At 40.8% G+C, this 25,346-nt stretch overlaps 1 protein-coding gene across 2 annotated transcripts; it reads left to right on the top strand.

Moving 5' to 3' along the window:
* Positions 1-1,286: 1,286 nt before the first annotated feature.
* On the top strand, positions 1,287-22,367 carry LOC118800030 (PAK4-inhibitor INKA2-like). Of its 2 annotated transcripts, none has more exons than XM_036560178.1 (2): positions 1,287-1,711; positions 21,115-22,367. In XM_036560178.1, the coding sequence occupies exons 1-2, from the start codon at positions 1,676-1,678 to the stop codon at positions 22,147-22,149; spliced, it is 1,071 nt and encodes a 356-aa protein (XP_036416071.1). In that variant the 5' UTR covers positions 1,287-1,675; the 3' UTR covers positions 22,150-22,367. The 2 variants fall into 2 exon arrangements, with proteins under 2 accessions (XP_036416071.1, XP_036416072.1); XM_036560179.1 differs by lacking the exon at positions 1,287-1,711 and adding an exon at positions 20,205-20,262.
* Positions 22,368-25,346: the final 2,979 nt, after the last annotated feature.

Raw genomic sequence — 25,346 nt, 5'->3', positions numbered from 1 at the left:
CTATGTCTGAATAATGACTTATTTTCTCAAAATATTGGCTTACTATGTCAAAATGGTTTATTTTCTCAAAACATTGACTTAGTTTTGAAATAACTTGATTTTCTCAAAATTTTAGCTTATTGTACCAAAATAATGACTTTTCTCAAACTTTTGACTTCAGATGTTGAAATAACTGCTTATTTTCTTAAAATATTGACTCACCATGTTTAACTATGACTAACTAGGGTAAGTAACAAACTTCAACCTTGTATTGTCTCAAGGAAAAAATAAATCTGACTTAGGATCTCATACTATCCTGAAATGATTACTTCTTGAACGACTTATTATTTCAGTCATTATTTCGAGATATTAAGTAAATATTTTGAGAAAACACGAAAATTTCCATACAGATAACAAATACCACTGCTGAATAAAACCACCATAGCTGGTTTATGCTGGTCTGGTGCTGGTTTAGCTGTTTACCCAGCATGGTCATGCTGGTTGACCACCATACCAGCTTCCAAAACACAACATGTTGGCTTTGCTGGCCAAAAATGTGTTTAACTTCTTATTCTCCACAGTATATTTTGGTTTGTCCATCTGAATTTACATGACCAAATCATAAGGCAAATTATTCAGTAACTGCACGAAATAAATGTACATTTACTTTATTCTTTTATTTTTTTTGTAAAAGCTCCCCTCAAATGAACAGAATATGTGTTTTATGATACACATATTGCTATATGCTTACAATTTACTGCTGAAAGCCAAAAATCTTAGACGCTCTTTGTATTATTTTATTAAAATAATGTTTACAGAGCAGATCACTGAAGAGACGCCATCTGTTTATAGTTTATAGCCCAGATTTGTGGAAAAATGGGTCGACTTTCAGTAGAAAAAAAATTGTTAGTTCATCTTCTTTTATTATAAGGGTTTAAAATGACATCACCCATCTATTTGACTGGAAAGAAGACAGTTACAGCTCTCATACGACCCCCACCTTTAGAATGTAGCTTATGAAATATGAAAGTTATGAAGAATATGATGAAGTGTGTTTTGGAACCACCGGTGGTCTCAAGGATTTAAAAAGGTTAATATAATCTGGTGTTTGCCCGGATGTTTCTTGTCAGTGTGGGTTTTTTGAAGATATTTAAACAGAATTAAGACTAAATAAGACACTATTTCGAAATACTAAGTCAGTGTTTTGACATACCGCCAACCAGAAAGAGTGAAGGAGGAAAAACAAGCCTCCACACACAAACAGGAGAAGCTGACAAGCCATTAAAGCGCGAGACGCTGTGAGGGGCGGGAAGCACGCGCAGGTTTGTTGGCGGGAATTTGCTAAAGCCTGAAGCTCTGTGAGAGAAAATAGCGGCCAGCTGACCTGAGCAGCGCCTACTGACGAGGAGGAAAGACGGCAACTGTCAGTCGCGCTAACCTCAGAAGCGTTCTGAGGGCAACTTTCGGACAGCTGCCCTACAGGGAGGGATGTTTGGCCGGGACGCTGAGGAGGACTGAAGACAGCACAGCTGAAGAGCCGAGTCGCGTTGTCTCGCTGTCCTACACAGAGAAGTAACGTCTACCAGAAGCCATTCGAAGTCATGAAGGAGAAGCGAGCCGATGCTTCCCTTCACTGAGCTCGTCTCTAATGTAACGGACCGAGTCTTTTTACCTTAATCTGAGAGCGTGAAACACCATGGATACATGTTTGAGGCGACTGAGACAAGAACTGGTACGTAAAGTCCGCTGAAAACGTCTCCACTCCAAACAGATGTTTATACGAGAGGTTTTTCAGGAGCTGCTCTGCTCACTTTGCGCTGTTTTAGTCCAGTGAAAGCGTGAAACGCTTTTGAATGAGTTCGTTTGGGTTTGTATACAAAACACTGTAAGAGCTGACTTGCATGCATGGTCACATCTGGATGCTCTGAAATAGCCAAACCGGATTAGATGCAGCCTAGTCTGCATATTTTAGCCGCTGCAGGGCAGAATAACGAAGAAAAACTGGTTTAGATTCCGCTTCAGCTTCTTTTAGTCTTGGGCTGTAATGCGATTCTACCTTTATTATTGTGAGGATTTTGGCCGCTTTTCTTTAAAGCAGCAGCTGTGAAGTCAACTCATGACGTCCTGTCGTGTTTTCCACTCTTTATTCCACCAACATGTGAAGCCTCACTTTCACCATTAGCTAGAAGATGAATGCAGAGACTGGTTGGTAGTTTTGACTGGTTTTGGTCAGGAATGCTCAGAATGAAGAATCCCCCTCAGACTGCTTTGTGCTGTGAGATGTGACTGAATTAGACTTGGCACCAAACCACGGTTTATTTTCTGATTCCAGTACTGATATTGAACCTTATCAGCTGATACTGATAGTTTTTTTTTCCTTTAAAAGCTTCTAAGATTTCAAATTACCTATTTATTTTTGAAGCTCAGTGTGTAAAGCTGCACTATGTAAGATTTTTTTGTTAAAATTGGAAGGAATTGCATAACTGAGTCAGGAAAAAACAAACTGAAATATGACTGAGTCGCCCTATAGGCTGAAATATTCATTTAAAATTCATTGGGTCATATTTTCCACATCTGGCCCGAAAACTGGTTTAGATTCCGCTTCAGCTTTTAGTCTTGGGCTGTAATGTGATTCTACCTTTATTATTGTCAGGATTTTGGCTGCTTTTCTTTAAAGCAGCAGCTGTGAAGCCAACTCATGACGTCCTTTCGTGTTTTCCACTCTTTATTCCACCAACATGTGAAGCCTCACTTTAACCATTAGCTAGAAGAAGAATACAGAGACTGGTTGGTGATTTGAGTCCACTGGAGTTCAGCCACTGCTGGTGGTTTTGACTGGTTTTGGTCAGGAATGCTCAGAATGAAGAATCCCCCTCAGACTGCTTTGTGCTGTGAGATGTGACTGAATTAGACTTGGCACCAAACCACGGTTTATTTTCTGATTCCAGTACTGATACTGAACCTTATCAGCTGATACTGATACAGTTTTCCTTTAAAAGCTTCTAAGCTGTAAAAGGAGTTAATTGTTTTTAAAGCGCAGTGTGTAAAGCTGCACTATGTAAGATTTTTTTGTTAAAATTGGAAGGGATTGCATGACTGAGTCAGGAAAAAACAAACTGAAATATGATTGCGTAGGCTGAAATATTCATTTAAAATTCTTTGGGTCGTATTTTTCCACATCTGGCCCGAAAACTGGTTTAGATTCCGCTTCAGCTTCTTTTAGTCTTGGGCTGTAATGTGATTCTACCTTTATTATTGGGAGGATTTTGGCAGCTTTTCTTTAAAGCAGCAGCTGTGAAGTCAACTCATGACGTCCTGTCGTGTTTTCCACTCTTTATTCCACCAACATGTGAAGCCTCACTTTAACCATTAGCTAGAAGAAGAATACAGAGACTGGTTGGTGATTTCAGTCCACTGGAGTTCAGTCACTGCTGGTAGTTTTGACTGGTTTTGGTCAGGAATGCTCAGAATGAAGAATCCCCTCAGACTGCTTTGTGCTTTGAGATGTGACTGAATTAGACTTGGCACCAAACCACGGTTTATTTTCTGATTCCAGTAATGATATTGAGCCTTATCAGTTGATACCAAAACAGTTTTTTTCCTCTTTAAAAGCTACACTGTAAGCGCAGATAAGTTGAATTTACTTAAAAAGTTTGAGGAAACCAGTTGCCTTAAAAAAATTAAGTAATGTGTAATGAAAACTCGAGTTAGAATAACTATCATTTGTGTGTTAGGCTAACAAACACACGTTTGTGCAACTCTTAAATTGTAATTATTTTAATTTAATGTCTTAAAATTGCAATTTAACTATGTTTAATTAGGCAAGTGCGAATCTTTTTTCCAATTAAGTGATTTTGACCACTTTGCCAAGCACCGAAGGGTTAGCCTTTACTGTGAACATGGTCATTGACCAAAACAAATGGCCACTTGTCAGAAAAGAGAACGATAACCTTCACTCTTAGCCAACAACACAACGTCAGGCAGCTGAGTAAAGCATATATAAAAAACATACGCCTGAGGAAAGGCAGCCTGGGTGGAATGAAATCACACTGACTGTGAGCAAAACAAGGGGAAACTCTCAATATGCAAATAGATGGAGCCGGGAGCCAATGGGAAAGAAATACATTTTATCTAATAAAATCATGTTAACAAAACAAACATGTAATTGTATTTCACAGCTTACTTAGTTTCACTCAGTTTCACACATTTGTTCAGCAACTTTAATGAGAAAGAAACAATTAAAACCAACAGAAATATCATAATTTTTTTAATGTGGGGTTTCAAAGTTGCCATAGCAACAGACTAAACTAAATGGCGATAAGTTAATTCAATTCAAAAATGCATTTTGAGAGCACAAAATCATCAAAAACGTTCTCTTAATTTAAAATTGTTCAGCAATATGTCGGATATACTGAGTTTTATGTACAACAGACTTAATTTTTTTTGAGTTAAAACAAATTGCGGGATTACAGTGTACTAAGATTTCAAATTATCCATTTATTTTTGAAGAACATCATGTAAAGCTGCACTATACGTTTTTTTTTGTTAAAATTGGAAGAAGTTGCATAACTGAGTCAGGAAACTGAAATATGACTATATAATATGGTACATAATATGAAATATTCATTTAAAAGCCGTTGGGTCTTATTTGGCAGGAGTTTTCCAGACCACATCATTCATCTTTGCATAATAATGTCACACACACACAGGCTCACAAAGAAGGTCCAGCCTGAAGTTTAGGTCTGAAATGCAAAGTCAGCATAATACTGATAAAGATATGATGACAATAGTATGTTATTCGCTTGCAGTTGAAGTTCTCTATGAATACTCCTTCAACACTCACAATTACCAGATGTATTCCCTTAGGGATAAATTTGGAGGGGAAAAAAAAAAGTGTAATTGCACCCAATGAGACACAACCACACATTGCGTGCAATTACACGTTTCACCAGAGAGGTCTCCAAATCCCCAAATATTGCATAAGGTAGCTTTAAGGTGGGCATCTTAACCTAGGCCCCTATATGGAAAAGAAACAAAACAAATACATTTGAAACAGTGTGAAAATGTATTATTTGCACTTCAGTGTTTGGAATACATTTTAAGCCATAGAACATGAGAGGGAGTGTGTTATCCACGATAACACACAACCTCGAGTGTTCTACTGCTTTTATACAACAGTTAAATAAATAAAGTAATAAATTAATAAACTGGGCCGTGAACGCGGCGTTTCATATGTTTTAATGTTCGCAGTTCCTTCACCAAATTATAGTTCCTTAACGAGCAGCTTGTTGCTGCGTCAGAGTAACGAGCTCCGCCCACTCGCTGCACAGCCGGCAGTTCGTTCTCCAGCTCCTTACACTAAATTCCCAAACTGTCATCACCACTGAGCAGCTTTTCAGTCGGCAGCTGAGACAGAAGAACAGCTAAACAACCTGGAATCAGCCAGAAATGAACCCAACACCATTCGCCAAACTAAACGGGCTGTAAGATGCTTTACAGACTGGCTGGAACAAAACAACATTAATACTGATCTGGCAAAAACTGACAAAACTGAGCTGAACTTGATATTGCGGCAGTTTTATGACTCAGTCTGATTTGGTCAGACTCTGAAGATCAGACTACACGTTTGGCGAATGGTATTGGGCTCATTTCTGGCTGATTCCAGGTTGTTTAGCTGTTCTTCTGTCTCAGCTGCCGACTGAAAAGCTGCTCAGTGGTGATGACAGTTTGGGAATTTAGTGTCGTCTCATCTTCAGAGTCTGACCAAATCGGCTGTCGGTCAAATGTGATCTTGAAAGTGTCCATTTTCTGTTTGTGGCAAAGTAAGAAGTAAAAACGTTCATATGTCTTGAGCGTCTCCTACAGCTGTCAAAGTCGTTGCTTAGCAGTGGCGTCTCAGCGGAGTGATAGTTACCCGTGATGTTATGGTGAAATAACAGCACAGTTAGAACGCTTCTCAACCAATCAGCTTGCGTGGCCGGAACTAACTGTTGTACAAAACAAAACAATATATTTAAAAAGAATCTTGCATATAAAAGTACTACCCCACAGTACTAACTTGGATTCCACTGATTTTCTCTCTGACATCCGATTGAGCCTTTTCTGCCCATTATTGATTCCAATCAATATCTATATGCCCATTCCAGACTGAACTGAAGTGGATCCATTAAAAAAATAACTTTGGCTAAAAAATTCAATACTGAAACACAGAGTGAGAGAATAATTACATGCTTTTAAAGATTATTTCATAGATCCTCCAAAAGAATGATTTCACTAGTTTACGCTGGGACTGTGGGCCTCTGTTTATGACCAAACCTTTTTGCCTCCTGGATGCTTCCTTGGGGTGGTAAATCATACCAATAATAACAGTGATATTTAAATAAAATCAAGTGCTGTCATGTGAGCTGTGGAAGTTCAGCCTCTTAACGCTGTACAGGGGAAATCTTTGTAGACTGCAGTGCATTCTGTCAGTGCACCATTAGGATGCCTTGCATTTTAGTTTTAATTGTTGTAGTGGCTATTTCTTGGGACAGAACAATGTAAAAAAAGAACCTTTATGGTGCTTTATAGATCCACTCTGAATACACAGAGACCTTAACCTGCATGCCTCTTTGTTCAAGGCAGCAGTTTGTCTTTGCCAAAAGTCTGTCATTTTGACCATAGATTGCCTAGCCATTATCTTTCTTCCCGAAAGCGCTACCGCTAAACGGTCTAGTTACTTAGGTATGGTATCATGAGTGAATCCAGGCATGAAGGTAGATGTAGAGCATGATTTAAATAGCAGTTTGAAAGTGAGTCAATGTGAAAGTGAATGTGAGGTTACCTCAAAAGGATCATTTACAGTGATGAGTTGCCAGTTGTTTCATGTCATGGCAAGATTGGTAACCTTAGCCCTGTGATATTCTCGCTTAGCGTTCACGCTAGCATCCTTGATGTCATCCCAACAGGAGCTTTAAAGCAGGCTTGGTTTCACTTGATAAGGTTGTGCTGAGCGAAAGCAGTCGACGCTGGGTGCGCTTGGCACTTGAGGCCTGAATTTAGAGAGGTCATATACAAATCTCTTGGCAGCAACATAAAGAAATATCCAGAGGTTTTAGCAAACTGGTGTTGACTTATTCTGGAACCCTCTGCTAATGGAGCTGGAGATGTTATGCTTGAACCTACAGCCATGGCACAAGACAAGGCGATGCCTTCTTGGCTTCTGGGGAAGTGACACCGAATTAACCACACGTCTGCCAGCTGGCACCCTGATAAGAGGAGGCAAGCCCATGCCATGTTGGATCACAGTTGCCATATCTAAGTTTGCTAACATGGGAAGAGGAGTGTAAGGCTGCTGCCTGGAGCTGCAGATGCGTTTAGAAAGAAGCACAGCCCCCTGCCCCGGCTGCCTGAGGAGAGCAGTCTGGCACTGCGGCTTTAAACGGACTGCTTTTGCCAGGGATGCCACATGGCTGTCTGTCTGCCACATTGGCACAGCGGTGCCATCAGTTAGTTTTAGAGAGGAAAGTCTGAAAAAAAGATCTATTCTAAGAGCAGTGTTTGTTTTCCTGATACGAGTCACTGTTTCTCTGCAGTGTGGCATTCAGCAGTCTATACAGAATAATCACTCAATACATTCATATTAGGGCTGGGCGAATAATCGAAAAGTAATCGAAACCGACATTCAGAACCTAACCAACGTAATCTTGCTCATGTCGGTCGCGCGTGAATTCATGTGACACGTCCACTCAGCAGCTTGAAAGCTAAGGCTACGTTTACACAGCAGGTAAAAGTGGCCCAAATCTGATTTTCTCACCAAATCCATTTTTTTTTATTTGGCTGTTCAGATTGTCTTTTAAATGTGATCTGTAAACGACAGTCTGAACAGATCAGCTCCTAAACCGACCGGCATGCGCAAAAGAACAGAGCTTCACGCTGCTTCACGGCTCATCCAGAGGTAAACAGTCACGACCGTCAACGAACACCAGTCGCTCCCGGAGGATCAGCTTCATCTTCACCAGCATCACAGGAGCCATCATGAAGCTTCACTGACTGACAGCTGGGCTCTTCACCCAGAATGTGTTCAGTTCACCGTAAAAAGGGCGCGGTCACTTCTTTGGTTCACGTCCTCGGATTCTTTAAACTTTGCTTTCAGACTTTTAACTGTTCTTTGACGCTGCAGCCTCGTTCTCCTGCGGCCGCGTTTGGACATTTCTTTCAAAATCCCTTCAAACACGGAGGGTTTTGGATGAGTCTCTTCTAATTTTTGTACAGAAACATCACCCAAATGTTTATAAGGTCCCAGCAGCGCGAAATTATGACGGATTTCGAGTTGGATTGACAAAGAATTTGCATGAATTCCGATCTGGCTGTTGAGACGATTTACATTAAGATATGCAGAACATATTTACATTACAAACCTTGTCAGTGAACTATGAGGGCAAAAAAAACAAACAAAAAAAAATTGTTCATTAATCGTAATCGAGGAAAAATAGTTTAGTTAATTGTGATATTGATTTGAGGTCATATCACCCAGCACTAATTCATATTACATGGTGCATTTATACCAGGGACCCCACATGAACTCTTGAAAATAAAGATTCCTAAAAGGTATTTGAAGCATGTATGGCTCTAGGAAAAACCTTAAATGAAGCCTCTGCTACCAGAGGAGTTACGGCAATAACTGTCCACACTGGCCAGAGTAACGTATCAAAGTGTACAGTCAGTGCACGCTGTGTGCTTCCATGCTTTCTGTCACTGAATAAAACATACCTGAGGCTTGATTTATTGTTGGAAGCACAGTTTTTTTGTCGAGCAAGTAAGCAAATAGTTTAATCAGAGTAACGATAAACCGTGGCTGAGACGTGACATAGGCCCAATCACATTTCACCCCTTGCCCCTAACACTGAGCCCTTAGCCCTCTGTTTTGCGTGTTCACGTCTAGGGGTAGGGTGTCCCGATTCTGGTGAGATAGAGGGGTAGGGTGAAGTGTTAGGGCTATATGGTCTTTCAAATGAAGGTTTTTCCAGAGACTCACTCCCAACAGAGTGTTATGAGGGAAAAAAAGAAAAACCAGCAAGAAAAAAAGAAAACCAAGAATGTGAGAATTTCCTCTGTTAAAAATTACGATAACCATTGTTTTATCTGAGTTTAATGTCGTTTCAATGTATTATTGTCTTTTTCTTCATAACAAGAATAAAAAATTGCTAATAGTATGCTAATGTCTCGGTAGCTCGCTAGCTAAATTTCCCGTTCCACCTTAGTCCAGCAGTTCTGATGCCTGAAGTGCCATAATGTAACTGCTGCTCCATTTAAGGTGGAATGCAAAAATTCGAAAGAAAAGCTGGCAAAAAACTGACTTCAGCTTCATATCACTGAAGAATTAGGGGGGGGTGATAATAAATAATTGCCCCCCTCTTTGAAGGCATATGATGCCCTAAATGTAACTAAAGTCCAGCAGTGAGGAGCTGAACTTTACCCTCCTCTGCTGTCACTGCAGACTGGCAGGGTCACCTACAAAGCAGCGTTAGTGACCTGTTAATGCAGTAATGCTCTTTTTTATTTGAGGGTCCCATTTCAGAGGGAAGATTTCAACCACTACCCGTTGTGACTCAGTTCCGAGGGGCAAGGTGACTCTCGAAACCAGGGGTAGGGGTAAAAATAAGAAATGGGATTGGGCCTTACTCTTATGCATGCATTTTCAAAAGGACACACACTAAACTGTAGTTTTTTTTCAGCTTTGTTACATCGTGTACTTTACATATCAAATAAATGCAACAGCAGCACTGAGAAATCACAATATCATATAAGAGAGCAGATAAAATGGCAGGAATAGACACATTTTTTACACTGGTCTTAAGGGGAAGAACCATCTATTTAGAGGTCGTTAAGGGAACGGTTCTTCTGACGCATTGCTCTTTTTGGTTCCATTTGGCAGCTTTATTTTTAAGAGTGCGGCTGGCCGTTGGCCATTTTTGCAAAGCGGTGCCAATCGGCTAGTCGGCCTAAGAGAGAAAAGTGAAGAGGGATTCTAAGAAGAGTGCTTGTTTTCCTGAAATGCGACTCCTACGTTTTCATACAGTGTGGCCCTCAGCAGTCCACAGAATACAGTGTTCATTGAATGGAAGCATATTGTACAGTGTAATTATATCATGCTAATTATAGTGAAGAGACTAAGTACTAGGTAAGTACTTCACCTGCTCTCAATGTTTAAGCCTTCCTGACCTTACTAATTGAATACTGCCTGTCAGGCACAAGTGTGAACACCAGTAGAGGTCAACAGGGTCAGTCTGTGTGTGGCAGGAGTTCACTCAGGGGTGAACTCTGACCCCTCAGGAGCTGAAGGCTATTTCAGTCTCCACTGACCAGGTTCACTGCAGGGTTAGCTGAGCATGGTAGGAGCTAAATGAATGGATCAGACGACAGTTCATGGCTACCACAAGCCTTTTTATTAGGCAGTTTATTAGGTTCACCAAATAATAGTGTATATTTTATTGGAAACATCATATAAATGCACTTTGTAGATTTGCAGTTACTGATTGTAGCCAATCCGTTTCTGCACAATGTATCTACCCTGTCTTTTAATGCAAGTGGACCAAAATAGGACCACTGTTAACCAGAAATTATTTGGGTGGTGGGACATGGTCAGCAGTGAGACTGACAGTGTGTGTGTGGTACAAGCACATTAGTTAAATGGTGCAAACAGATGGGCTATAGTCAGTAATTCTTACCTACAAAGTGCATCTGCACTCACTGGCCCCTTTATTAGGTACACCTACCTTGTGTCTACAGTTATTGTCCATTTTATCATATATGGTCCACTTGCCATTTAGTTCTACAATCACAGACTGTAGTCCATCTGTTTCTCTGCCCAATTTGTTAGTCCCCATTTTACCCTGTTCTTCAGTGGTCAGGACCACCACAGAGCAGGAATTATTTGGGCTGTGGATCATTCTCAACAGTGTAGTGACACTGACGTGATAGTAGCATGATAGTGTGTGTGCTGCATAGAGTATATCACACACAGTAGTGCTGCTGGACTGAGAACAGTCCACCAACCAAACATTTCCAGCCAAAACAGTGTCCTCCACGAAACAGCAGAGGAAAGACTGTGCAACAACAGATGATCTCTAATTTTGCATCTACAAGGTAGACTGACAAGGTAGGAGTGTCTAAGAGAGTGGACAGTGAGTGGACAGTGTTTAAAAACTCCAGCAGCACTGCTGTGTCTGATCCACGCATACCAGCACAACACACCACCACCATGTCATTGTCACGGCAGTGCTGAGAATGATCCACCACCCTTATAATACCTGCTCTGTCGTGGTCCATGGGGGTCCTGACCACTGAAGAACAGGGTAAAAGGGGGCTAACGAAGAATACAGTTGGGACATCAATCTGTAATTGTAGAACTGTGAAGTGGATCTGATAATATGGTATAACTTCAAGGTGGTGTACCTAATAAACTGTAATCTCTCCAGTAGAAATATGATATGTTGTTCCTTAGTTTACAGGCTCAAATGCAATCCACAGAGTGCCGAAAGTCTCCCTGGGTTGGCAAACAACTTCAGTTAGTGCTTTATCAATCTCACAACACAAAGGATTAGCAAACATGCCTTCTATTTTTAACTTTATTCGCCTGACCTAGTAACGTCTCATACGCTTTAGGCCATAAATTCAGGAGTAGCTTGGAGCGGCATGTGAATGTAATTGTGCTCGGAGGTGGAGTGCCTGCCTCGGGCTCAGCAAGGCGGGTTGTTTTCTTGTTACTGTTTTTGTGAAGGCATAAGAATGGGTCTGCGTAGAGCCAGGTCTTTGCCTATTCACTCCTGTTCTTCACACAGCCCTTCCTTCCCCCTGGCTAAAATTGGCCTGGACCCTGGTGGCAGCTGCAGCAGCAAGCAGAGCTTGCGTGAGTGTGTTTATTGTGCTGGAGTTCAGAGCGATAACCTCACACAGATCGAGTTGTCAATGTGTGTTCTTATCTTCACAAGCAACTCTGTGAAGTCTGTGTGGATTAGATCAGTTGCTCCGTCAAAGCAAAGACACGTAACTAGAGCACTATTAGTGTTTGTCCAGAAGACTTGCACCTGTGTTGACCCGAACGATCCGTTCGGGCCAGACAGATTGAGATAAAAAAGAAAAATGTTCAATGAAGTACTTTCCCCTAATACCTCCTTTATCCTTCCCTGTCCTTATGAAGATTTTAGAGTGCATGCTGGTATATATCTCTCTCTCACCACAATCTTTATCAGTTGTAGTGTACATAAAGTGTCTGGCACTGATATGCAAACTTCAGACGATGATTCTGAATTGAGCACAAACAGCTTTGATGAGTGCGCTTGGATGCCTCACGCATTTCACTCTAAATGGGTCAAAAGGAAATGTCTACCTTATCGCATGGAAACGCATGCAAATGGATTTTTCTGGAGGATTTCGTGTGGTGGAGGTTTGCAGCACTTCAGATGACAAAGAGGATTTCATGAACACACGTTTGAGATATTTTTAACACGACGCTTAAAAGGCGACAGCAATCAACCAGGCTGACAGATTAACACGATTTGTGGCCTTTATCAGAGATTCTATCCAGGCCCATGCTTCAGTCTGTGGTTAAACGTTCGGTTTATTTTCTTTTCCTTCGCTCCAGATCACTGTATCAGTGCAGGTTATCAGAAGTGCAAGTTGCCCATGCTTGTATGAATTACTGCTCCCAAAACGAGGCCTGCCAGGAAACTGTCAATTAGAGCACCTCCCAGTGTCAAGGGCTTCAGTCTGGACCTCTGGGCTCCTTCACATTAAAATAAACACACACACACACACACACACACACACACACACACACACACACACACACACTTTTATATACTGTTTTGGACTAGGGCTGCAACAAACGACTAATTTCATAGTCGAATAATCTACCAATTATTGAAACGAATAATCGATTATTCGGATTATAAATCGCTCAGTTACCAAATAACATGTAGCTATCAGCTTTTAAATTTAGCTCGAGGTTGCTTTGTGCATTTGCTAATCTAACAATGAAGACAAAGATGAATAACTTTCCAAAAGTCACTGTTTTAATTAACTTTCCTGCTAATAAAAAAAACAAAAATTTAAAATCAAGGATGTGCAAAGTAGCCACAATAAAATCTAACAGAACTAAATCAAATGCTCCCAACACTTCGGAGGATTTTATTCTTGAGGCTGCCATCACGTTTTTATGAACTCTCCAGTAACCAGTAATGTCAAAACATTCCAAGTTAGTCCAAGAAACGTGCGATGACATCAACTAATCGATTTTAGACGACTAAGTCGAATAATCATTGCACCCCTATTTTAGACACATGGCATACATATGTCCCATGTATTTTTCCTCCTTTTTTTGACAGCATTCAGTGACACCTGTTGTGCTTTGCACTGTTTGATTATTTTGTTACACATTATCTGGAATAAAATCTTCTTACAGTACTGTGCAAAATACGTTTATACAATTTGCAATCAAAATGGCTATTAAGTTTCAGGTGGTATTTCAGAGGAGATATAAGATTGTCCACTTACATAAGGAAAAAGCAAAAGGCAAAGTAAATTAACTGAAAGAGCAGCATTTTCTAAACTGGAGTTCAAAACATTATTAAAAGATAGACAAAAATGGAACTCCTAACAACCGTGCAACACCTGGTAGACCATTAAAACTGTCACCATCAGATATACAGCACTTAGTGTTTCTTCACAATCCTCCACTGTGAGAAGACAATTGAATGCTATGGGTCTGAAATGATGTGTAGCTGTCAAGAAGCCATTACTGAGAAAAATGTATATCCAAAAACGAAGAAAATTTGCACTAGACCACCAAAAACTGGACAACTGCAATGTAGAGAAAAGTTTTATGAGCTGATGTGTCCAAATTTGGGGCAGTCGTGGGCTGGAGGTTAGGGAACCTGCCTTGTGACCGGAAGGTCGCCCGTTCGATCCCCTGAGCTGAGAGTACGTGACTGAAGACACCTAACCCCCAACTGCTTCCCGGGTGCTGTGGATAGGGCTGCCCACCGCTCCGGGCAAGTGTGCTCACTGCCCCCTAGTGTGTGTGTTCACTAGTGTGTATGTGGTGTTTCATTACACGAATGGGTTAAAATGCAGAGGTGAAATTTCCCTAAATACTGAAAAAGCTGAAATTATATTTAATGGTTGAAAAGTCTGTATATGTTTCTATTAAATGTACATTTTCTTGTTTTTTTTTTCTCAACACTGAGAAGTGAATGACCTGTACTTAACAATTTTCTCAGGAAATTAAATCGATGAAAGCATGGTGTCTAACTTTTGCACTGTCCTGTATCAGTACCTATATGTAATACGAATTTTTAAGCCTAGCCCTAAACCTAAAAACCTGATTTTCCTACAAAGTCAGGACATTTTTGTGCTGAAAATGTACAAAAACAAACTCTTACTAACTCAGTCACACACACACACACACACACACACACGCAGGCCGCAGGGCAGAACAGAGATGCACTCTGTATCCCCCAGACTCAGATTCCATCTCTACTCATGACCCACACAACACAGCATTCATATTTAATGAGCGGGGCATGAGTGAAAAAGTGCACTAGTGCAGCACTTAGAGCCTTGGTTTTGATAACCCTCAGCTGCTTCATTTCCTGCATCCAAAATGTTCACCCTGAAAGGCCCTATTAACTCTCATGGCGTGAAACAGGTCTGTTAGCCACACTGTAAATGTCCTGATTAGTCTGTGTGGCTGCCCCCTTCAGATGCGCCTTTGTGTGTGAGTACGTGTTTCAGGGATGCAGCGAGAGCCACACTTCACTCCTGCCAAGCATATGCATGTGTTTAAACGCACGGCCTGTGCCTCATATGTGCCCATCGTTACGAAACAGCAAATAAGACGCACAGCTTCAGTCATTCAGAACCAATTTGGTGCTTCACAGCACTAAGGAAGCTGTAAATCATCATGTTTGCGTTGTTCTACTGTAGGGGTGTCCAAGCTTTTTTCATAGAGGTCCGGATTTTACTGTGTTAAAATACCCGAGGGCTGACATATTATTGACAAATGATTCGAAATATTAAGATTTCTAAAGATAAGCGCAGAGAATCTGAGCTTTCTGTGAGCTGCTGTGTTTCCTATCACTGTATAAAAGATACACGAGGCTTCTTTTATTGCTGGATTGTTCATTCAGAGCAGTTTGGATCGATAAGCGCTTATAATAAATGATTAAATTGTTTAAGAGTAACAAAACAACATGTTTAATGTTTTAATCATATTCCTATTCAAGTGTTTACTTGTTGAAAAATATAATTTGTGAGACAAACTAAACAGAAATCTATAGATTTTTGGTTTTGTTAGGTGATGTTCTTTAGTGTAGCTGCGTTTTTGTTCAACCTTAAAGGGTTAATATTTACTGAACTACTGAATTTGCTCTGATAAGACGTTTTCCATCTCGCCAAAATCGGCAGTTGTCAGTGTTTAGTCTGAGCTTTATGTCTGTCGCCTTGACTAAATGTCGTTTACTAAATGAAGCCGCAGGGCTGGTACACTGCCACCATCAGGTGAAAGCAAGAACTGCAATGTAGTGGCTGGCGGGCCGCTTACAATACCCTGTAAAACAGAAGCCAGGGGATCACGAATCTGTCCGTGGGCCGCACTTTGGACACCCCTGTTCTACTGGATGTAAATGTCCACCTATTTCTATTGATATTCTAGTGATATTTCTACTGAATACGTAGTTATACTGTTCAAAAATACATAGATTTGGGATGCGCAGTAATATCGGAATCATATCAGTGTTGGCAGATAGTTGCTTTTTAAAAGAACGTGCATTGGAAAGATGTTTAGATTTGATTTAGACATGCTTGTTTGTATGCTAGCTGCATGCAGTAAATTAATGTTAAACCTTTATACATACCAATATACTTTATCATTGAGATACTATTTGAATACTAGTATGTATGTAACTTATTTGTTTCCTCATCACCTGTGTTTATTCAGGCTAGAGCAAAACATTCAAGGAATAGCTAAGCATCGAAGGAGCAGCATGACCAAACGTGTTAACATGGTTAAAAATTAATGGAAGCTAGTAGCCAAATATTAATCTATTGGCATAATGCTAATTGGTGGCTATTTACTTTCATTCATTGTTAGTATTATTTGCTCTTACCTGCACTTTTCATTTAAAGACACTGCATGACAGAACTACAAATAATGCAAAATAAGGCAGCAAGAATCACATGACAATGTCCATATAGAACCAACATAAATAAAATGCATCATAAACTTGAATGGTTAACGTTTGAAGACCGGTTGAAGATGATTCTTACTCGACTTATTAAAAATACTCATGAACAAAAATATCCAGCAGATCTCTTTGATCAACTGGAGCAAGTAAAAGGTAGAGAAACTAATATAACAAGATATATGACAAAAAAATATTTCAAATCACCCAGAGCAAAAACTAACTACATGTGTGGAACAGTACTTTATAGAGCCATAAAGGAGTGGAATTCCCTACCGTTCTCACTGCTTAAAATTGAGAGTAAAATAATGTTTAAAAAACTGATTAAAAAAAACAGCAACATATTTAGAGACCAGTTAAGAAGATCGGTCCTTGACAGCTGGAACAACCCTGTGGTGGAGTGGGCAGGAATGTAGATATTTACCATAATGTAGTCAGCTAAAGTTTTTGTAAATATACACATGATCTTTTCTTTCAGTGTTATTTTTCAGTTTTCAATCATCTTTCTTATGTTATGGTTATATTATCTATATATATTTTTTTTACTTTCCTTTTTTCTTGTTTTGTTTTCTCTCAGTCCCAAAAAAGACAGTCCCACCCTACAGATGCATAGCAGCTCCCTTTAACTGGCTTTGAAGCGTTTCCCTACCCAGTGACTGACATTTACATGTTCATTAACGGAGCTGATGAAAGGCTCGAGTTTAATCAAGGGAGGAGGCTGTTACAGCCTGAGCCTCGCTCCTCTGCACATTACCAGGGGACACGAGCACAGCACCAGAGTAAACATCCGGGCTGGCGAAGGGTAACGCCGAGGGCCATAGAAGGAGCAGATGCAGAATTTAATCAGAAAAATATGAATGAATGAATGATACAGGACACAGCACTGGTCCTCCTAGTGGCACAGTGTCTTGGTTCAGTTATTGCTATTATATTATACTGCTGTTGTAACGTAAATGTGTTCATGAACTGGCAAAGGAATAGTATATCGTACCCTATATCATTACTGTCTGGACAAAACCTTGTTTTTTCTTTCCCCCCTTATTTTTTCAACAGAAATTGAAAATTCCATTCTATGGAAACGTCCATTTTTGTGTCCCTAGCATTTACAGATATATTACACTTGAAGAACATGTTAGGATTACAACTTTGTTTTGCCTCAATTTAGCAATTTTGATTTTTAAATCAATTATCTAGAATTCCAAGCACCACAGAAGAGTTCGTCCTCACAGTCACGTGTGAAGGCTGAGGCCATATTTTGTGGTAAAAAACATGTTTTTCTGCACTTTTAACTGCAATAATCAATACATGACTACTGAATATATGATTTAAATGGCAAATAGAAAACAAATGGCAAATAAATATTATTAAATATATAATGAAAGTCCCCAGGAGTCGTGTCACTGGTGTTACTGTGTAACAAAAAATCACACTGATGACATCACTTGACTTCCTTTTGCCTGTTTTCTGAGGATCTATGAAGAAAAGCTCATGGTGAGTCCACTGTGTCTTTCAGATATCAGAGATTCTCATTTAGCTCATGATTTCATATGAAGCTTTTAGCTGAAGTCACTGGTGTGACCGACTTTATTCTGAGGTAACTGTGAAAAAATAGAATACAAATGGATTAAATTACATATTTTAGTGGATATTCCATGACTGACAACATGTGGTTTGATGCTCTGCAGCAGCCGTTTTAAAATGTATTTTTCATTAAAATGTCTCTGGTGTTACATTTATTATGTGTAACACCGATGAGGATCAGTAACACCAGTGACTCTTGTGAATAGATAAAAATAGTGGACGTTTCTGTAGAATGACCCAGCTGCCCAGCTGATTTTTCCTGCTAAAACTTGCCCTTTTGGAGACATAATGTTTTGCCCAGACAGCAGCATTATATTTTATTACCTGTTCAGTCTTCCAGTAAGACAAACACAGCAATGCTGGTTGATTTCCTCATTCAAACAAGGTTCAGTGCTTGGTCAGATCATATGCCGTTTTAACCTTGACTTCCATTGTTACGCAGATGACGCACAGATTTATCTTCGGACCAATTCCATCAGTAGTCCACCTCTCGGTAGCCTAGAATTGCCTCTCAGAAATTAGAACCTGGATGAAACACAATTCACTAAATAGTAATAAGACTTGGCTCATTCTCATTGGTCCTAAATCTACACTCCATAAAACTGGCTCCCGTACTCTTTCAATTGATGACATGATTTTTTCCTCCTTCTTTTGTAGTCTGAAATCTGGGTGTCATCCTTGATTCTACACTTAAACGTGATTCTCATGTCAGCTCCCTTATTAAAAACTCTCTTTCATCTGCGCAGTATTGCTAAAATCTGACCCTCTCTTTCCCAGCCTGCTTCTGAGACTCTCATTCATGCTTTCATTTCTAGCCGCTTGGGCGTCAGCTCATCATTACTTCATAAACTTCAGATGGTTTGGAATTCTGTTGCGTGTCTCTTCACTCACGTCACCACATTACACAGTTCTCCAAAGCCTTCATTGGCTTCCCATAAAATACCACATTCAGTTTAAAATCCTTCTCCTCACATTCAGAGTTCTCAGCAGTCTTCCTATCTGTCTGATCTTCAACCTTACATGCCTGTGCGCACTTTCTGACCTTCTACAGCTGGACTGCTTACTACTACTTCTTCCAACCTCCTTAGCTTTGGTGACCAAGCTTTTTCCAGACTTGCTCTATGCCTCTGGAACTCTCTCCCATCAGAGATTCAACAGTCAAACTCTGCCATTGTTCAAATCCAGCTTTAAAACATATTTTCCGATAAAATATACAAGTTTCCTCTGTCTTGAATCTATTGTAACTCATGTCACTCCTTCCTCTGTGTTGTGATTTATGCATTTCTGTCATTTGATTTGTCATCTGTGTGGTTTGTTTGGTGTTGACGTTCCATGTTCATCCCAATTGTAATCTCTAAGCGTCTTTGGGTCTTTGAAAAGCACCGTACAAATGTCATATAAATCATTATTATTATTACTACTACTATTACATTAGAGTCCAGTTGAGCGTGCAGGTTTGGTCAAAACACCCTACATCTGTAAACCATCAGACTAGCTGGTGATGTCCAACTTTGTATCATGCAAAAGAGGTATTGAATTATTCAAGAGCAATCATTTTGAAAGCCCTGTGGTAGGCATCTGTAATGGCGGTGCGTAACAGTTCGTGTGATAAAGCCCAGGGGGTTACCCAGGCAAACAGTAATTATGTACAGTTACCCAGCTCTTAAGGATGTCTAATTATCTGTAATGAAGTCTGCCATATGTGTAGCATGCACAGACACACTGGATGCAGACAAGCTGAGGGCTATAATTACCGCACCTTAGTTTTACGTAAAGCTAACACAAGCATAAAGGCCTTTTTATGCCACTTCATAAAAACCTCAGTGCTCCAAAACAAAAGCTTCTCAGGAAATGTGAAAACAGCTGGGGTTTCCATTGTGTTTTGCATGACGTTTCCTAGGATATGGAAAAATTGTCTTTCTGTTCTATTGTAAGTGTCAGACAGGCCACCTGGGCTATTGTAGTTAACTGGCCATTTAAAACTGTTCAAATCAAGCATTAGAAAAGTCTGGGACTAGTTTTGCTACACTGCTACTCAGACTTTCATTTTGATATTAAGATGCTTACAATTAACACATTAAAAACCACTTGTCCTAAGATGATGACTATCTAGCATTACTGTACTTTTATCACGAATTATTAAGCACCTATCTCTACTTATTAGGTCTCTGAGAGATTTTAATAATTGTACTAAGAGAGAGTAAAACACAGCCATCTCAACATATGGCAAGCTCCCCCTCCCTAATCCTGAAACTCTCACCCATTTTTTTGTCAATTGATTATGCTTGAATGAACTGGCCCCCTCTGTTTGGGATTAAAGTCTAGACGTGTCCTATTGGGTGCCAGGGTGGAACACAGGCTCCAATTGGCAAACGGCTACATATAGAACAAGCAGACTTGGCCTTTGAAAGGTGAGAGCACTAGAGACTGACAGGGCTTCCAGAAGGCAGGGAATCCCCTCTGTGAAAGTTAATGTAAGGTAAGCTGATAGCTCTTTCTGTGTCTGGATTACGGATATGTGCTTAGATTGTCAATGAAGATTGATTTTAGAGGTGTTCTGCATGTCGTTCCCTGCTGTGATGACAGCAAGGTCACATTTAGTGAAAATGCAGATTACTTTTGAGCTTGTCGAGTTTTAAGGTTGTTCAATTTGGAGAGGTTTTACGAATAGCTGTAACAGATTTTATCTCTCCGTTAAATGGGATGCCATCAGGCATTCTTAAACTTTGTAAAAATTCACTTTCAATTCCTCCTGCAGTTTATGGGAGTATAACTGCGCCATACATGTCCTGACATGACTCTAGTCGGTTGATCGGGGGACCGTTACCCCACAGGGAAATGGTGCAGTCACGTGACTTAGCTCTCAGCATGCTGTGAGTGTACGGACAAATCTACCTCACAGCTGTGGAGGCAGCATTCCTCCCTCAGACGCAAGCCATATGGAAGCTCTGTCACTCAGTGTGGGTCATGTGACAAACTGGGAAAACATGTTCAGTAACACAGAAATGCCTCTGAGCAAGAAGGTACAGAATGGGAAAATAGCAGGGAGATATTTGTGGCACAAACGAGGAAAAAAGCACACAAATGTTGCAATTTGAAATCTTTCTCTTTGTTTAGGGACAAATGCTTCCCTTGATCATAATCTTGTTAACAAATCCAAAAAGCATGGCAAGTCACCAGCGGATTTTTGGCATGTTAAGTAGTTGTCACTCGGTCTGAAGAGGGGTGCAAAGTCAAGTGCTTACAAAGCAAATGTTTGGGCTTTTGTCATGTTAATTGATCATGTCATCCCTTTTGTAATTCTTCCCCTTTTCTCCCCTGCCTTCCACAGCTCTCTATGAAGGAGGCTGGTGATGGCCTTCATGCTCAGATGAACTCCATGATGGGAGCTCTGCAAGAACTTAAACTCCTCCAAGTCCAAACCGCACTTGAACAGCTGGAGATCTCTGGAAAATCTAGCTCTGTGACTCAGCCACCAGCTACACCCTCTAATCCCAACCCTGACCCCGAGGAGCAGCGACGTCAGCTACCTCGGAGCCCCAGCCAAGAAAATCAAGGACAGTTTCCACATCACAGCAGCATTGGGACTTCACCCTCTACCTCCAGCTTGGAGAGTGAGGGCACGTCTTTGCCCAGGAGAATCTCAGGATACACTGCCCCACAAGTGGAATACTGTGGCCCCAGGGTGTGCCAACCAACCATGGAGTACCACCATGAGCAACCCCAATCTGCACAACTGTCCCCAGTTGATCTGTCTGGGATTCTCTACAGCCTCTCCCGAGAGGGACCTTCCCTGGACAGCGACTATACCGAGGACAGCTTGGACGACTCCAGCGACTGGACCTCCTCACTGATGAGCCGCAGCCGCAATCGACAGCCTCTGGTGCTGGGGGACAATGTGCTTGCCGACCTTGTGGGCAACTGGCTGGACCTTCCTGAACTGGAGAAAGACTGTGTAGAAGGGGAGAAGGGACTCAACAGACCAGACTCTCCGGCTCATCCGCTTAACCTGAGTCGATCACAAGAGTTCTGCAAGAAGTTCTCGTTGACCAGCAACTTCTTCAAGAAGTTCCTGCGCAGCGTGCGACCTGACCGGGAGAAGCTGTTGAAGGAGAAACCCGGCTGGATGCCACCAGGTCATGACCCAGAGGCAGAACTCTTGAAGAGACCCAAGAAAGCTGCCAAGGCCAAGGGCAGCTTCTACTTGCCGTTTTGGGCAGGGGGACAGCAGGCAAAGGCTAGGCCGTGCCCCCAGTCAGCAGAGGAGAGGAGCCAGTTCTTAGGACTTTACATAGACAGGAGGCCTGCAGAGCCTGTAGAGAAGGTCCATCCTTTGTTTGACTACAATACAGCTGTTTGGGTTTAGCAGGGCTTTTCTGGACGGATGGAAAAGGGCTGGAAAATGGGGATTTGAGTGAAACTCACTGAGATTAAAATGGATTTGATTTGGACTTTTTAGCTGACAATCTGTTCGAGCCCTCAGGGTGTAAAAGTAGGTCTTCCTCTCATGATGAATTTCCACTGGCTGCACTTAACTCAGTGAGAACATGAGACTCTTCCTCTGATGTACTTTTATGATTTGTAATTTCTCATCCACTCCTCCACCATCCTTGACCATTTTACCCTGTCCGTTCTCTTCTCTAAGGCTGACCGGCTCCTCCCCAGTTCAGTAATGCTGCATGTATGCTGTTTTTTTCTTTGACAATGTGATGGTTGTTCCTCGTTGCACACAAACCTGAGTAGCACTGAAATACCAATGACTTAACATCTTTATCCAGGTAAAAAGAGGTAGCTCTTCATCTCATAAAACTGCTTGGCACAGATCTAACTTTGGGTTGGTTTTAGAGGTTATATTATGCATGGCACACAGAGAGAGAAGCAGCTTAAAGCCATCTGCTTTTCCATGGTTACATAAAGCTCTGTCTTCAGTATGTTAGAGACAGAAGAACACAGACTGCGTTGTAATAAACACTAAACTCCACTGATGACATTTGTCAAACCAGTAATCCTGCCATAAAGAAAAAACAGAATCATGAGACACATCGTCTTAAATCAGACGCAGCCTTTCGTACGTCTCTAATATAAAGAGAGCAAGTAAGAACAGCTGGCCAAGTCACCTTAATCTGTGTCTACAAATCAGACTAAGATCCATTTCACAAGATCACAGCACCTGAAAACACATCCGATCCCTTTTTAATCTGACTTAATCTGTAATAGGGAATATGAGGCTACTTACGGAGGAGAATAAACAGTTCTTATTTCTCAGTGAGCAGATGGGATGGGCTTATTTCTGATTCCCATCATACGTAGCTCATCTATTAGCTGAAGATGGCATCCACTGGACTATGCCATTATTTAGTATCGACAGAAATCAAAGATCACTAAAGACTAAGCTTATGGGGTTTATTTTTAATATGCAGCTTTATCAGTATGTGTCTGAGGAACATGTCATTTTTCCGCACTCAGTACTCTAAAGCACTCTGTTAGCTAAAACACCAAGGTCTACACCATTAACACAGAATTATATATTAAAAGATGGAGTGAAAACGGAGAAAAAATAAACAGAAAGCATTCTTGGTAACACTTTACATAATGGCAGTATTTGTAAGGCTACATGAGCCTGTAATGACAGCTGACATAACCCTACATATGCGTTTATAAAAGCTTATTCCAATGAGTGTTAATTTGCGTAAAGACTGCGTTCATCAATTTTGATGTCTCTTCATTCTAGAAAGTGCAATGACAACTGATGATGGAATAATTCTTTATAAATACTGTTTTTAAAGGTTTATGTCAGTTCTCATGACAGGTTTACGTTAGTGTTGTGTAGCCTTATGAACGCCACCCTTCAGTAAAGTGCTACCGAATTTCTCCCATTTGGAATATGATACAGCATACGGCTGGGTGTCTGTCCTGTGGTATTAACGATTACCAGAAACTCATAACGCAATGTAAAAAGGTACATGCTGATGCACAAAAGCCATACTGAACTCTAACGGTACAAAGAACGTGTCAACAGTTTTTCTTTTAATATAATTGGAAATTACTTTTGTACCCAAGTAAGATTTGTAAGTTGGAAATGTAATTTTGCTGGGCAAAGTTAATTTACGCATCAAAGCCTCTCTGAGAGGGCGGTTTGTACAGAACTGAGGATAGAAATGTAAAAACGATGCTTTCTATGTTTCAGATGTCTAGTTTGTAAATGTTTTAGCACTGCTTTTGAAATAGTGGATAACTGTAACTTTCAGTCACTGACTATATAAAATGAAACACTTTTATGAAGCCTGTTTTCGTTGTGTAATTAACTAAGTTATTTTTAATAATGGAAACTGTCTGTGTTGAGATAACAGATGTTATGCTGATGTACACCGATCAGGCATAACATTATGACCACCTCCTTGTTTCTACGCTCATTGTCCATTTTATCAGCTCCACTTACTATATAGGTGCACTTTGTAGTTCTACAGTTACAGACTGTAGTCCATCTGTTTCTCTGCATACTTTGTTAGCCCCCTTTTACCCTGTTCTTCAGTGCTCAGGACCCCCATGGACCCTCACAGAGCAGGTACTATTTGGGTGGTGGATCATTCTCAGCACTGCAGTAACACTGACGTGGTAGTGGTGTGTTAGAGTGTGTTGCACTGGTGTAAGTGGATCAGACACAGCAGTGCAGTAACACTGACGTGGTGGTGGTGCGTTAGTGTGTGTTGTGCTGGTACGAGTGGATCAGACACAGCAGTGCTGCTGGAGTTTTTAAACACTGTGTCCACTCACTGTCCACTCTATTAGACACTCCTACCTTGTCAGTCCACCTTGTAGATGTAAAGTCAGAGACGATAGCTCATCTGCTGCTGCACAGTTTGTGTTGGTCATCCTCCAGTCCTTCATCAGTGGTCACAGGACGCTGCCCACAGGACGCTGTTGGCTGGATATTTTTGGTTCGTGGACTATTCTCAGTCCAGCAGCGACACTGAGGTGTTTAAAACTCCAACAACACTGCTGATCCACTCAGACCAGCACAACACACACTAACACACCCCCACCACGTCGGTGTTACTGCAGTGCTGAGAATGATCCACCACCCAAAAAGTACCTGTTCTGTGAGGGTCCATGGGGTCCTGACCACTGAAGAACAGGGTAAAAGGGGGCTAACAAAGTATCAGAGAAACAGATGGACTACAGTCTGTAACTGTAGAACTACAAAGTGCACCTATATAGTAAGTGGAGCTGATAAAATGGACAATGAGTATAGAAACAAGCAGGTGGTCATGTATTTTAATTTACAGGGCCTAAGTACATTACAAAGAAGCAGAATCTTATTGATGGAGATTTACAGTTAGCCAGCACACAATATGGTAGTGAACAGAAATGTGCATCAGAACTCCTGTAAGAAAATGAGATTGCGTGGCTGGCGTCATCTCCCTCGATTTAATCTCATAGTAATAGAGTCTATAAAACAAACAGCATATCTAACTTTTTTTTTTTTTACTTAAAGCAGATCATTTTTGTGATCCTGGGGCCATATGTTCCCCAGGGCCCTTTAGTTTTTCATCAAAATCTCTG

Source organism: Colossoma macropomum, unplaced genomic scaffold (assembly GCF_904425465.1).
Source record: "Colossoma macropomum unplaced genomic scaffold, Colossoma_macropomum, whole genome shotgun sequence".
NCBI classification, from domain to species: Eukaryota; Metazoa; Chordata; class Actinopteri; order Characiformes; family Serrasalmidae; genus Colossoma; species Colossoma macropomum.
This window is presented reverse-complemented; position numbering and strand designations above follow the sequence as displayed.